Source organism: Leguminivora glycinivorella, chromosome 19, assembly GCF_023078275.1.
Source record: "Leguminivora glycinivorella isolate SPB_JAAS2020 chromosome 19, LegGlyc_1.1, whole genome shotgun sequence".
Lineage (NCBI taxonomy): Eukaryota > Metazoa > Arthropoda > Insecta > Lepidoptera > Tortricidae > Leguminivora > Leguminivora glycinivorella.
In genome coordinates, this window is record NC_062989.1 from 5547202 (window position 1) to 5563309 (window position 16108).

The following is a 16108-nucleotide window of genomic DNA, read 5'->3' on the forward strand; positions in this document are numbered from 1 at the left end:
ATGGCGAACAAGTTGTTCACAGAAATCGCGAAGCGTCTGGTTGAGGTAACTGGTGACCGAAGAGCTGGCGACTTCCTCGCACAACGTATCAGCATTGAGATACAGCGAGGAAATGTCGCCAGTAGGTATCCTTGGTACAATGCCTCAAGGGCCTATTTTAGACATTAGCTAGCTTTTAAGCTTAGTCTTAGTTTCTTATATAATTATATAAATATGTTCACCTTGGTTAGTTTAAATTGTAAAAAAAAAACAATGCATTAATATTTTCAAATAGATTTTATTCTTACAGACAATTCCATTATGTACTTTGTTATGCACTAATACAGATAGACAACAGTATGTACTGAATATTAACACTTACACTAGAGTACATACACTTGCGTTATGTTTCGAGACTCGAGTCTATGCACTTATGAGCTTATTATAGTAACTGAATGAAGTATTTGTAATTTTAAATTTTGTAAATTTTGTATTTGTAAAATTTAAATGTACATTAAACACACTTTAAAATATAAGGGAATACCTTGATTTCACGACTTTTAAGAAATGTGAAAAACTATACAAATCAGTTTTAGATGCCAATTGCCAGTCAATGCGTACCAATCTTATATTTCAAAGTAACGTGTAAACTACTTAATACAATAAACAAACTTGTTTCGTATATGTAAACAAAGTTACATGGGATTCATAATCTTGCCCTGCCTGCTACGCCGCGGTCCCGGGTTCGAATCCTGGTAAGGGCATTTTTTGTGTGATGAGCACATATATTTGTTCCTGAGTCATGATGTTTTCTATGTATATAAGTATTTGTATAATATTATATATATCGTTGTCTGAGTACCTGCAACACAAGCCTTCTTGAGCTTACCCTGGGCCTCAGTCAATCTGTGTAAGAATGTCCTATTTATTTATTTATTTCAACTTAATCATGTAACATGTAATTTTGATAATACATGTACCTATCTGTATGAAAAGTTTTTATATCGCTTTAAAAGCTAGCAACTGTATCAAATCAAGCAAATCGCTTACCTACATCAATATCAGTTGTTTAAGCCGTCGCTAGCGAATAAGTCAGTGTACATATGGTAAGGGTGACTATGCTGTGTTTATATTCCTCCAGACCTTACTCAACTGTGCTTCAATAAACAGGGCATGACATAAATCACAAATGCCGGACAGTTCTGTCACCCAGTAGATTGCTTGAACTTGAAAATATTTCACTCCTTTATAGACATTTTACTACTCGTACTTACATAAACTAAGTAAATACGCAGCCGACTGGGTGAAGAATTGGGGCCCATTTCTACCTCTAGAAGCTACAAGGTACAATTTACAAGTGGTAGTCAATGTCTAATATTACAAGTTGGAAAAGGACTTTCGCTTGTAACTTGTAACTGTCAGTTTTGAGAAATGGGCCCCAGATATTAACCTGTAAAGCGACGACTAAATTCCAATTGATGCCATACGACTAAATAAATAAATAGACAGTTTGTGTTTCCCCGTTGTATTAAATAAAGTTTATTTGCTCCACTTTCACATGTACAATTACATGTTACAATTGAAAAACGTTGAAATGTGAAGTAAAATAGGTAAAATAACTAGCAAATGATCATGAATCACTTTACTTATATTTACATAAGTCAATGTAAATTAATTTTAAACAGCGCTGGTAATTTATATACATAAGTAGTTCACGACAGCGTGATTTATTTAACACCGACGTATTTACACTAATTACATTTTGAAACTGTTGCAGACTCGTGTCTCGAAACATAATAAGATTTTTTTATGGTGTGTTTATGTTCCCTTTTATGAAACGCCTTAGTTTGTATTATGACACTTTAGATAATTGTAGAAATAAGCTCATTGCGTTGAAGGATATGAAATGGAACGTGAGCGCGGTAATTTGCTTAAGGCACGATTACACGAGGCAAGTAGATATTGAAATAGTTCACAATGTTAAAATGGTAAAAGATAAGAGTCACTGTCTAGTGTAATCATGAGTTAACCAATTTTATAGTAAAATGTCATATCACAAACCAGGTAATATTTGTATAAAATACAAATTCATGTTTTATATACCATCAATAAAGGAGGTATAAAATTGCCATACCAGCCCTTAAGTTCCTTGTCTTGTTTTAAAATTTGTACCTAGCGATATAATTCCATAAAAAGTTTCACAATTTTAAAATAGGTGCGTGGCTACCTACTTTTTAATTTTTACCTAAGGGTAAAAATAATAAAATAATTAACGGATAGTTAAATTCGCTTAAAAGAAATGCAATTTTTCCTAAATAATTAAAGTGTAGGAAATTGTAAATATTTAAAACCCATATAAGAGAAGCAGGAATAAAAAGGAATTATATTTCACCAGAACTTATTATCAAGTAACTACCACTTAGTACATAATAAATTTAATATAGTACAGACTTGTCCAGCAATAATCTATGTACAACTTACATTATATTTACAAAACCTTAAATTTATATCGGAAATGTCCTCCTGTAGTCTCGTTTGTGGTCACCCTAACTAAGACCCCATTTACACTAAATTTAAAATAAATACATATGCCAGCGGCCGATGGTAAGATCCATCAAATCGTATAATTCCTGGAATATCGTGAAACGTGAAAATTAATTTTTCTTTTGACTAATTGAGACGAATGAGCCACGCATGCTGGGGCTCGTAATTAACACAAGAATTTTGCGATCGAAAACCTCCCGATCGGACGCTTTTCCATAAAATAATGATAAATTGCCACTTCTATCTTAAAATAGGAACCAAAATCTTACACTGTAAATAAATTATTTGATAACTTAATAAATTACTATCAATATAAAACTCTGTACACTTTCACTTGTCCGTCACAGCGTTATTGAATGACACTGTTAAAGTCCACTTTGTAGCCCGCCGAGCCGCATCAGTCGTGGTAGTCCCGCGGCTCCGGCTTCAGCTACCAGACCAGGCCCTCAGGATGGAGGGGGGGTGGGGCGTCCCCGAAGGTGAACTCGGGGGAGGAGGGCCGGGGGAGGACGAGGTGGTCCGGCGGCGGGAACTGCTCGGGGAACTCGCCGGGGAGCGACTCCATCCCGCCTGCGAAACGACCTGCTCACGTTACTAAGCGCCTGGTACATAGATAGCGATTATGTGGTGGGGTTGCTTGGGAATTTGTAAATTTAGGCAATAGGCTAGTTTTCTATTAGTCAAATCAGCTTCCTTTTAAGAACTACGCGTACGCGTATGAATACGCGAGTGGAGCTGACGTTCACGGTCGCAATTTGCGGAATGCCCACAAAAATTGCGGAATGCCGGCAAAATCTGCCAAAGTAACGCATGTGATGGGGCCGACTGTGTACAACAGACTGCCGGGTCATGTCACAAACGCACCGTCACTGATGAGCTTTAAAGCGCGACTGAAACGATGGCTTATCGAGCACACTTTCTACAGCTTTAAGGAGTTTATAGAGTACCAAATAAGTACCTAAGCTTAGAATAAGTATGTAAAATATTTTAATGTTACGAATATCAATTCTGCAAATAATTGTATTTAAAATGTATGTGACATATAATATGAACTATTATGAATAAATATATGAATATATATGAATATGAACTGTCAAAACGATTTCCTAATATGGAAAATATGAACTCTTGAGGAGTGACGTCACGGTCAATTCATTTACTTTATATCTTTGACTTATGAAATAACTACTGTCCATATTTTCTTCTAATTATTTGGTGCTTCATTTCGTGCAGTGCTTATATATTTTACTTTAAGTATAGGAAACTAGCCTATTGTATGTTTTAAAAGGGAGTAGCAAAAGGAAATATAAAGGAAAATGTTCAATGGATAATATTCAAGTTCTCGTTACATTTTGCAAAGAGCGAAAGTTAATAAAATGAAGCTTTGTATGTTGCTTTTTCGCGCTACATTAAAGTACATGCAAATTTCTGGTTTTTAAGCACAAAATAATCCTTATGCTTCAAGATTAATCAGAATTTCTATTAGAATTTGAGATAAAATGGTCTTTATTACACTGGTAGCGTAAGCCAAAAATAATGCTTGTTTTAAACGAGTAAAGTCTCAATTTTAAGAGTGAGCCGTGAGTGAGTGCTCTGGTATTAAATAAATATTAAGAAACTAGATTAAAATATCGAAAAGTCTACCAACCTGGCTGATTAAACGGCATAGCCGGCGGCGGATGGAAGAACGGGGCATCATGATGGAACGGGGGCCCGTATCCGAACTCGAACTTCCCGTCCGCCGTCGCGAAGTAGGGGAACCCTGGGGGGCCCTCGTCCAGGCCGCCTGGGGACAGGTTCATGGGGAAGCCCCGCATCTTGCGGGAGGAGCCGAAGAAGGGGCCTCGCCCCATGGACGTGAGTTGCTTTAAGCGGCGCTCTTTTGATCGCTTGTTCTGGAACCACACCTGCGGAAGAAAGTCTTCGTTAGTATGTTGTGTTTTAGTCTTAGTTATGAACGTGGAAGTAGGTTTATGCTCTTTAAATTGGCTGAAAAACGGGGAAGGGTGTGGGTTCAAATCTCTGCGAAGCACAAATTGTGTTTATAATAGCTCGTAATAAGTAAGTAACATTGTGCTGCACAATGTTACTTACTTATTACGAGCTATTATTTATGATTTTTTTATCGGAAATCTGGGAAAAACACTAGGTGTTTTGCCAACTTTGTGTTGTTGTTTCTAACTTAATGGTTAAGAAATGTTATTCACTCTTTAAGAAATTTGAAATTAATTATAACTTGTCATAGATAGTATACAACTCGAATAGAGTAAACAACTATGTATTATTGTTATTTCAACTGTCAAGATTTATGTAATAAACTGGATTCTTGAATTTCTATTCGATATTATTTAACAGATATTAAAAGTGTTTAAAGTACCGTAGGGAGCTAGGGAGTAATAAATAGAAGGGCCGATAAACATTGAACTTTACACCAACAATGGCTCACCGAAGGAATAATGAACCTTGAAAGTTTCAATTACTTTATTATCTGATCATTCAGAACTGGAAGCCCTATAGGTATAATAATATCAAGCTTTAATAATATAATAATATTTCTTGATTATGGATATACCGCATTTAACCATTAAATATATTGGCAACTTTGAAATGCATAATATCTGCAACGATTAATTTAGTACCAAAAAGGATAAAGCTCTTGCTTATTACAAATTAAAATAAAATGTGACTTTCTTGTAAACATTATGCAAGATGGCAAACGGCCTAAGCCTAATTTCCTTACTTTGCTCTTAAATGATATGTAATAGTTATTTGTTATACAAGGGGGCAAAGTTGTATTTTAACGCCGAGTTTGGAATTGAAAAACGAGCAAGTGAAAGGATTCTATAGTTGAACCACGAGCGAAGCGAGTGGTTCGAGAATAGAATCCTGAACTTGCGAGTTTTTTAACACACGAGAAGTAAAATACATTTGCACCCGAGTGTAACACAAAACTTTTCCCCTCACTATAGCGAGGAAACTACAACGCAAAAAATGCGTTTATCACTGCTTTCAGTAGTTCCACAGGTGGTAAATCATCTTTATTACTAGATTCACCTACTTTTATCAATTTTAAAGCAGTTAATTTGACTTTATTCAAGGTCAAATTACTTTACCCACTAGTGGATAAAATGCGTTTTTACCCGCTGGTATTAAAGGACAAAACACGTGTTTCCGAGCTAGTGAGGGGAAAAAACTTTTTCTTTCCTATGTGGTGACGGGTTAAGAATTTCAGCACCCTCTTTCTTCCCGTGGGTGTCGTAGAAGGCGACTGTGGGATATGGGTTAAATTGTGTCGTAGGCGAGAGGCTGGCAACCTGTCACTGCAATGTCAGTTTCGTTTTTTTTTTCACCCCTTATTTGCCTGGAGTGGCACTGAAGCTTTAGTAGTTTCATGTGCTCTGCCTACCCCTTCATGGGATACAGGCGTGATTGTATGTATGTATGTATTTATATGTAAAAACTTTCAGTCACTATATCAGTCAAGATCGCAAAATTTTGTAATGTCTATAATTACGACGCCGAAATTTTCCGAACATTTTGGATTCTGATGCAGTGCAGGCCCCGTAGCCGAATGTCATTTCTCCGACGCGAAACGAAAACGAAACGGCGCGAAAGGTAGGCTGGCTCTGTCGTGCCAATACGCAAGAGTGATAGAGATAGATATCTACGAGCGTTTCGTGAGCGTTTGTGCATTCGGCTACGCACACAGTACAGCTACTTAGACTTTCAAGTATATTATACCTAATCCTTAAACTAAAACAGCTACAATAAGCACATTTTCTAGATCAATTTCCTGCACAAACAATACATTTTCACTGCTACATTTCTACTTATAAAGAATAAAGTGGAACTGCTGTCGCAAGCACGTTCGTTTGAAATCCTCTGACCGCATAGAAACTGTGGTCGGAGATTATTGCCAACAAATTGTATTTATATTGCTTTGTTTGATTCGCTATTTGTTTTAGAAGTCTGTTACTTTTGTTATGATTGTGTTTTGAAAATATAGTTTAAATACTACAGTTGAAATCCGCAATCCTAATATTTTTTTTATGTGGATATGAAAAACTTTCTTGTTTAAATTATTTATAGACTTCCGATAAGGACCTTTGGGCACACTGTCCATTCGGCAGTGACTTGCTATACTCGCTTACCCTAAGGATTTTATTTATACTTAGTTTATTACTACTACCTACTACTACTACTATTGGGCTTAGTGTCTATTTCCGAGGTAGTGCAATGGCCGAGAGACATCGCTTTTGATGACTATAGAGACCTATGCGAGAGCGACATATTTTGCCACATAGCTGACAAGAGAAGCTTGCAACCGGCAACCGATTGCGACGTTTCGCTTTGGTGTCTTCTTTCCCTTTTGTCAGCAGGTGCCGCAAACCAGATCTCATCGACAAACTTGCGACCATCTCCAACGTACTTTCGCCATTCCGTTCGCTTCTCTGCAAGCTTCTCTCTTATTATTACACTGTCATATGTTTTTCTTCTTGTGTTTAATACGATTTCTAAAGATTTTTGGAACGTCGTTTAATCCCTTTAATTGAAGATTATCAGACTACTTATAACCGAGAGAGCATGATGAAAATTAGTAAACAAAAAAGTGTTTACCTACTACATATAATTGGCAATCTAAATCACTAATGAGTATTTTTGATTCCTCATTTGTAAACAAATCTGTTTACTTATCAGCTAAATAGATTCCATGATTTGGACTAAGTAATCAGTGTTTTTCACAAGCTCGTATTCGGTCAAATTGAAGATTTTCAATTACAAGCTTATTTCGGGTAAATAAGACTCAAATTGAAATACTCTGAGAAATAATTGAAGTAGGTACTTTAGATTTGAATTGGCAAGTGTTATTTTAATGACAAATTAATGAAACTGAAAGGATGAGCAGTGGTGGATATCGACCTTGATAACGACGAAAGGGTAATCAGTTCCTTGTTTTTTATTCCACACGCAATGGCTTTTTGCTATTTTACTCGTAGTAATAATGATTTGTAAGTTTTTACATTATCTTATTCAATTATTATAAAAAAGGAGTTACATGTGTACTCTAAAAACTAAATGATTAGTTACAATATGAGAAAAGAGTATATAAAGTTTGACGACCGGTCTGGCGCAGTCAGTAGTGACCCTGCCTGCTGCGCCGCGGTCCCGGGTTCGAATCCCGGTAAGGGCATTAATTTGTGTGATGAGCAAGATATTTGTTCCTGAGTCATGGATGTTTTCTATGTATATAAGTATTTATATATTATATATTATATATATCGTTGTCTGAGTACCCACAACACAAGCCTTCTTGAGCTTACCGTGGGCCTCAGTCAATCTGTGTAAGAATGTCCTATAATATTTATTTATTTATTTATTTAAGTATGAAATGCTAGAATTCAAAATTGTCTCCATTTTCTCGAATCTCGAACGACGTTCGAGTACCTACTAATTAGTCCGCAAACTATCAAATCGTTACTAGGACATGACAACATACTATCTTCAGACGTGAAGAATTCCTGTATTGGTCAAACCAATAATAGTTTCCTACTAGTCAAATCAGCTTCTTTTTAAGAACTGTCAAAACAATTTGCTAATATGGAATTAGGTTATGTAAGCACATACTATGAAATACTGAGGAGTGACGTCACGGTCAATTCATTTACTTTATATCTATCTCTTTGACTTATTAAATAGAAATTACATAACTACTGCCCATAATTATATTTCTTCTAATTATGTGGTCTTTATTTCGTGAACTGCATAAAATATTTTATTTTACTATAGGAAACTAGCCCATTGTCAAAATAAAACTCTTAGAGCAGAATCGCGCTTTCCTCCGGTCTAAAAATCGTCAAAAACAAAAGCATATCGCTGAAATGACTCAGACACTGTAATGGATGCCTCACACGACACGATGTGTTCTACTTTTGTCTAACATGGTCGTGGACACATTCAGGCTTTAAACATACGATTACCAATGCTAGTATATTGAGTATACTGTAAAAGAAGATGCTAATGGCGTGGAGTTTATGTTATAGACAAAGTTGAAGAACGCGTAAATAAGTAATTTTTATAATGTGATATGGTAGATCCATTTTAGACAACCGAAGTAAAAGTCACATGAGTCTGATACAGCAGACTAACTATCCCGCGAAATGGCAACGAGGCGAGCGTTGTGAGCTCCTTGGCTGTGTCTCTTGTCTATTTTTGTGTAGTAGGTATAATATTTTGAAATCGGAATACGCCCATGGTCGTTCCAGTGGTTACTGATTATGCGCACACGCGACGGTAACGCGCCGTGAACTGTACACGACCGCTTTTTACCCACTTTGGAAAAAGATGAGATTTTTGAGGACTAGGTTTTACTACTATTAGGCACACTTTATCAAAAAGTACAAAATCAGGGGCCCATTTCTCGAACTACAAGTTACAATTCACAAGTGGTAGTCAATGTCTAATATGACAAGTTGGAAAGAGACTTTCGCTTGTAACTTGTAACTTTCAGTTTTGAGAAATGGGCCCTAGTCATCCAAAAGAGCTAACTTACTAAAAACGATTTAGGAACTATTTACCTAATCCTATAAATTAGGAACTGTCAAAGGTAAATTGCATCCCTGCGTGTAAATTGTAAAGCAAAATTACCAGTTTAATATAGTCTAAAGACTAAAGTACTGGAACATGTATCCTTGTTATCAGCGTAAAAAATACTTAGATTCCCCTAACTTTAACTTTATATGAAGTTGGTAGGTATCCGTATGGGTCTATACTAGGAAGACGCGAAATAGTATTTTATGCAACAGGCGTTTAAAGGAGGTCAAAAAACACAAGTGGCGTGGGTAACAATTTGAGGCGAAGCCGAAAATTGTTATTAAGACGCCACGAGTATTTTTTGACTCAGTTAAACACCGTTGCATACAATACTTTTTCTACTACCATGCACTTAGTTTTTAATAGTTTTCTTGAATAACTTTCGTGAAATTCACACTGTTTCCTGTATTTTGACGCAAAGGTTTGCACTGTTAGCTCAGCTGCCCAAAGCTTTCCTGCGCGGTCGCGCAGTATCGTTATAACAATGCGTTACCATGGTTACCGAGCCAAACAATGCGTTTTCGGTTTTTTCGACACTGCGCGCATGCGCGGAAAGCCAGCGGATAAAGATCTATGCACGACCCTGTAAATGACGAATAACAGTTCGGGAGTAGAAAAATATAATTATATTGCACTTGCACTTTCAGCATAACAACATTATTTCGCAAAATGCGTGTGGCCTTATCTCAAACATCGGTAAAAAGTCTATATAGAAACAAAAGCGCGTTTATGCTAGAAGCTCACCGCTACCCGCTGCGCAAGATTCTTTGATCGGACCGCGCCCTTCTATGAGATACTGCCGTATTCGAAAAAAATATAATCGAATGAATGATTTTTTTAAGTAAATCTTACATTTGGCTCAACATATCTGCGAACGAGAGATAGCAAGCCAGTTATATTGATATAGACTGATGTGCTGATCCACTGAACTAAACTGAACGAATCTAAAAGAGTGAAGTAGATGAGTGTACAAAAGAATATAATACGTACTCTTTTCTTTACAGTGTCACATTTTGCTCACATCTACTTCTAAAATGTGAAGATGACACTGCGATAGAATACCGACGTGTCAGTTGTCTGTCAGTGACAAAAGCGGCGTTTATTCAAACAAAAACGTCGTTTTTGATACGGGCATATCCGATCCATATCATATCCATATCTAATATATAGTATATGTCGAATCGGGCTAAAAACAAACTCACCTCACTGAGGTACCCGCGGAAGGAAAAGGAATGGTGAAATACTGAATCCTTATCCACGGAGATCTAAATACATAATTACATATGTCCATACCAATTACGAAATACGAATATAAATGTTGTACATAATACGCGACCTCTCTAAATTCCACCAGTAGTCAAAACAGCAGCCTTGAACGTACGAAATTGACCCGTTCCGTTATTATATTCGTAGCTCTATTAGTTTTATTACTTAATCGCTTTGATAGAGAATGGAAAAAATATATCAAAAAATTTGTAAACATTTATTGTGCATCCATTAAAGTTTTATGGCGTCCGCATCCGGTATTGATACAGTTTTAGGTGTATTTAAGTTTTTTCTGATTATAGTCTGTTTTGGTCAATTACTACCACTTTGGTTTAACCATAATTAGTTTTTCCCAAAAAAAAAAAACGTTTTGTTATAAATATTTAGTGAAAATGTATACGTAAGGCCGTTTTCACATTATCCGATCCGACATCGGATGTCGGACCGATGCCCCATACATTACAGGCGCCATCTTGGATTTTTTCCATTGAAATCCTTCCGACATCCTATATCGGATCGGATAATGTGAAAACGGACTTACGCTCACATGCTATGTATAATCAAATTATATGTAAGAGGACTCAGCGATAGATATATAATTTATATTATCGGTATTAAGGACAAAGGAAAGTAACTTAGTACATCCATACTAATATTAAATAAATGGGAGATGTATTTGTATGTCACTTGTGATTGAATCCGTCTTTACGGAAAAATAGGATAGATAGAATTGACGTAGAATTATAGAATAGGGGAGTTAGAATTGAATAGAATAGGAGAATAGAATAGAAGAAATTTTTTGTCTCTTTTTACGGAATTAGCGAAGCCGCGGGCAAAAGCTAATTTATTAATACGTCAATGAACGGGGCTCCACTCAGCTTAATGTCACTAGTCAATGTGATTCAAATCAAGATATACCAGCCAAGATTCAATCATAACCGTGAGAACACACATTGGAAACCGATAAAAGTATTTCATGCTATCAAAATGTTCATATGACCCGACCAACCACTCAATAAACTTCAAGCTCACTAATTTTACAATAATGATTGTAAAAAGGGTGACAATAATCTACAAATTGTAGGACAGTCCCAAATTAATGTGAATTACGAAAATTTAAATGGGAATACGTGTAGTGTGACCACGAGTCTGTGCCGCGCGGGACCGTCTCACAGCGGGACGTCGAACACACCGTGTGGTGTTAAACACTATATTTCATACGTCAACTCAGTGAGGGGGCATCGTAATGCCGACAAAATCGTAAAAACTCAATATTACACGCTAAAATTCAAAAACAGTCAGTTTAAAGGATTTCACTAGTTTGTTATATTTTTGCAAGTCCGGTTGAGGATGAAACTTTGTAAACAGTATTTATTGCAAAAGTGTCATAACTAGTTTTGTATCAGTTTTATTTTATTCTCAGTCAAGTGGCACAGAAATTATCCAAATCACCAATTAAATAGGCAGAAAATAAGTAGCGGTTAGCAGTCACAGATAATCGCTAATTACTGTACTGCCGGCAAAACGAAAAACATTTAAGTTCGCTTAAATGCCTTCCAAAACGAAAGATTGGAAATACACTATTCGGTTATCATACTGACATCCTTTACGGTATCTCGGTGTGTGAAAAGGACAACGCCATGAAAATATAAGCAATACTCCTTCTCATACCGGAGTGGAGCATAAAATTAAAAGAATCTGTGGCAACAATATGCAATAATAAAAAAACCGGCCAAGAACGTGTCGGGCCACGCTCAGTGTAGGGTTCCGTAGTTTTCCGTATTTTTCTCTAAAACTACTGAACCTATCAAGTTCAAAATAATTTTCCTAGAAAGTCCTTATAAAGTTCTACTTTTGTGATTTTTTTCATATTTTTTAAACATATGGTTCAAAAGTTAGAGAGGGGGACGCACTTTTTTTTCCTTTCGGAGCGATTATTTCCGAAAATATCAATATCATCAAAAACGATCTTAATAAACCCTTATTCATTTTTAAATACCTATCCAACAATATATCACACGTCGGGGTTGAAATGAAAAAAAAAAATATCAGCCCCCACTTTACATGTAGGGGGAGTACCCTAATAAAACATTTTTTTCCATTTTTTATTTTTGCACTTTGTTGGCGTGATTGATATACATATTGGTACCAAATTTCAGCTTTCTAGTGCTAACGGTTACTGAGATTATCCGCGGACGGACGGACGGACGGACATACAGACATGGCGAAACTATAAGGGTTCCTAGTTCACTACGGAACCCTAAAAACATAGTTTTGTAAAGCACAGTTACCTATATCTCGTGGTGTCGTGCTGGTGAGCATACTAAATGTCCTTAGAAATATTTAGAAAAGAAATATTTATTGACTTAATTACCTAACCACAAAATTAAAATTATAAAAAAACCGCCGACCGCGACATAGTGAACCGATTTTCATGAAACATATCTAAGAACACTCCCGACTAATTCAGCTTTCAAACAAAAAAAACTAAATCTAAATCGGTTCATCCGTTCGGGAGCTACGATGCCACAGACAGACACACACACACACAAACAGACAGACAGACAGACAGACAGACAGATACGTCAAACTTATAACACCCTGTCGTTTTTACGTCGGGGGATAAAAAACATGTACAATGTGTAAACATGACTTTAGGTTATAATGAGCTAGGATATCCTCTGTTACAGAACCCAGAGGTACCCCTTGAAGATGTAAGGTTGAAGGTACTTCTTTTCAGATGTATGCTCCTACCTATCTTAAAATATCTGTCTGAGTTAGTACGGCTGTGAAGACTACCTAGGTGGCCGTTATTCAAAGTTCCCAGCTAGTAATTAGGTGTACCGGTAAGGGTAATGTTAAATCAGAAGTCTGCACGCCATTGTTTTACAGCTGTTATTAAAGTGACGTTAATTTTGCCGCTTCTAGAGAGCATAATATTATGGTTTGCGAAATAATGTTAGTGAAGAAAATGACAGTTTACTTCGCTGATCACTGGCAAAATAAGGGGTTAAAAGAAAACGAAACTGTGGCATTGCAGTGACAGGTTGCCAGCCCCTCGCCTACACCACAATTCAACCCATATCCCACAGTCGCTTTCTACGACACCCACGGGAAGAAAGGGGGTGGTGAAATTTTTTATTTATTGTTTAAAGCTGATTTCCTTTAGTTTCAATTATGAAGTAACTCAAAATTATCTTTGTCGGTATCTAATGTGTACCTATAATTATTTTTACTAAGTAGTATTTTATTTTATCTGCACAAAAATATTATTTAAAAAAAATCAATTGCTTATGCATAATTAGAGTACTTTTAGAGTAATTTGGCTAGGTAGTTTTACCGACAGTTGGCATGTTTTATGCGTGGAAATTGTAGAGTACGTGTTATTAAAAATAAAAGCGATCGTGTTCTAGTTTTTATTGTGTAATTACATAATAAACCTAGCACTTTAAATAGGGGAGTTTATGGTGGTGGAAATAATGGAAATTAAATAAATTATGTATGTTAAGATTATGACGCTTTTGTCGGCTTCAGTATTATTATTTATGAGTTTTTAATAACCAGCCGGCCAGTGTTTTATTCGTATTTATTTGCTATAAATAGAAAAACCTATTATTTACTTAGAATTAATTTATTTATATGAACCCATATGCCATGTAATAGTGTCGATAAAATGAAAAGAAATATGAATAGAAAATGTTAGCCTGTTTTCTATAACACATAAAATGAAAACCTATTCAACAGAAAAAGTTAGATTCTAACAACGCTTACAAATACTTTTCATTATATTCAAAAGTTCTGCGTTATGTTTTAATATTTTTGTTTTTTGCAAATAAAAGCTCGCACTACTCCATGCATCAATATACCTTAAGAATATCCTTTAAGAATAGGCCGATACTTCACATCATTCATCGGCTAGCAAAGAAGATTAATCTCAACATTGTTCTCCGTATATAAATAACGCTGTACAGGCGCCCCCTAGCGCTAATGAGCCTACAACCTGAATGGGAAACCTTTTTATATCAGACAAAATGGCGTTGAAGGTGTAAATGTAATTAAATATAGTGTAGATCTTCCAAACTGTGTAGGAAGTCAAACTGAATGAAGGCAGAGGTTCATCAGGTAATGTTCTACAATTTTTACAACAAGAATTAGCTGAGATATTGATATAAACTTTCAAGATTATTACACATAATTATTTTTAAATCGAGATTTGATCGCGGAGGTCAGTTTGATATACAGTCATACGCGATTAAGTCCCAAAAATAATTATTAGCTGAGATACGATTTTATTTACCCTATATTTTCTGTAAAAACAATGTGATGTTGCCAACACGCAAGTCAAATCAGATTTGAGCTTATTAGATTTGTGTCTTAGATGATTCAGACTCTAATATAGATACCTACCTAGATACGAATAACACAGCATCGTTTGTCTATCAACACGGCTGCAAATGCCAGCCAGAATGGTCATTATACTCAGTCAATATGCTTCTAGATTAAGCGTTGACCGAGGGAAAACAAAGCTCGACCCAGAACAGGCCATACCGTCCCTACGGGCGGTCTGTCTCCCGCTGCGGTACACCTATCTACACACCTACACCGCCATACTAAACTAAAAAGACTTAACTACAATTGTACACAACTACTAATACGTCTTTGTTGATGAGTTGCACCACAAACAGTTGTTTCAGTTCTTTTTTCGTTCCGCCATAAACTTTATTGTACCACGCACCATATGGGACGCGAATTTTGGGCACCCTAGCGTTACCTCTGCTCGATTTGGATATTTTTGATGAATATCATGTGTTTCTATTTTGAAAGTTGGCCCCATAGTGATATACATTGGAAAGTGTACCTCTATATACTAACAGTAGTAAAGATGGCTTAATAAATGCTTAGTTTGAAATGTCTTATATTTTTGTGTTTTATCTGTCGGGTAATACATAAAACGTGAATATTGATAGGTTAGGTATTTTGTATACCTATTTATTTTAATCTATCTTTGGGTCATAAGCTGAGAGAGAGGACCTCCGATGCTCGTGCGGGCTCGTACCTGGTGCAAAGGTTGTCCATTGCCATCCAACGTGGCAATGCGGCAAGTTTGATGGGCACCTTTGCACCCGGTACACCTCGCGGAAGTTTTTTTGATTAAGTAGTTTATATATTTTAATTTAGATTTCTATTTTTTTAAGATACTTTAGTTCTAATATAGGTTAGGTATTTTATACGGTCATATTTAGCAAATGATAAAAGTGTACACAGTTTTAAGATGAAAATGCTCCTAATATGGAACGCTGCCATAGTCAGAAATATGCTTTCTGTTTGTATCAAACAGCATTGAAAACAGATGTGTCCAATTTCTAAAACATCTCTTAATTATAAACACCTTCCGTCAATCGAAAACAAAAGAGCCCATAAATTATAAAACGAACTCATAAATTTCAAAAAACGAATCGTATGTCGTCGCGAAGACGACCACACTGCTCGTACACGGGCCATCTGCGCTCAATTGGCGTGGCTTAAAGCGATTTTAACGAAATTGTTCTGCGGCGAAATTGTACAACACGGCTTAGGTTGTTTGTAAACTTGTAGGGTGGCTTGCTTGGTAACGGGGCGATTTTAATGCGCTCGTACGCAGTTTTAGTAAGACAGAATACCTACTGTTTTACCATTCTGAAAACATGAAAGTATGCTCACTTAATAAAATATTGTAAATAAATTATTT

The 16108-nt window shown here is 36.2% G+C and overlaps 1 protein-coding gene across 1 annotated transcript in view; it reads right to left on the reverse strand.

Annotated features, from left to right (window-relative positions):
• Positions 1-263: 263 nt before the first annotated feature.
• The window catches only part of LOC125236739 (LIM/homeobox protein Lhx1), an 88051-nt gene continuing 72206 nt past the window's right edge, over positions 264-16108 (reverse strand). The window contains 2 exon segments of the mRNA XM_048143658.1: positions 264-3105; positions 4172-4430. Coding sequence (XP_047999615.1) covers positions 2954-3105; positions 4172-4430 — 411 coding nt within the window. The 3' untranslated portion in view covers positions 264-2953.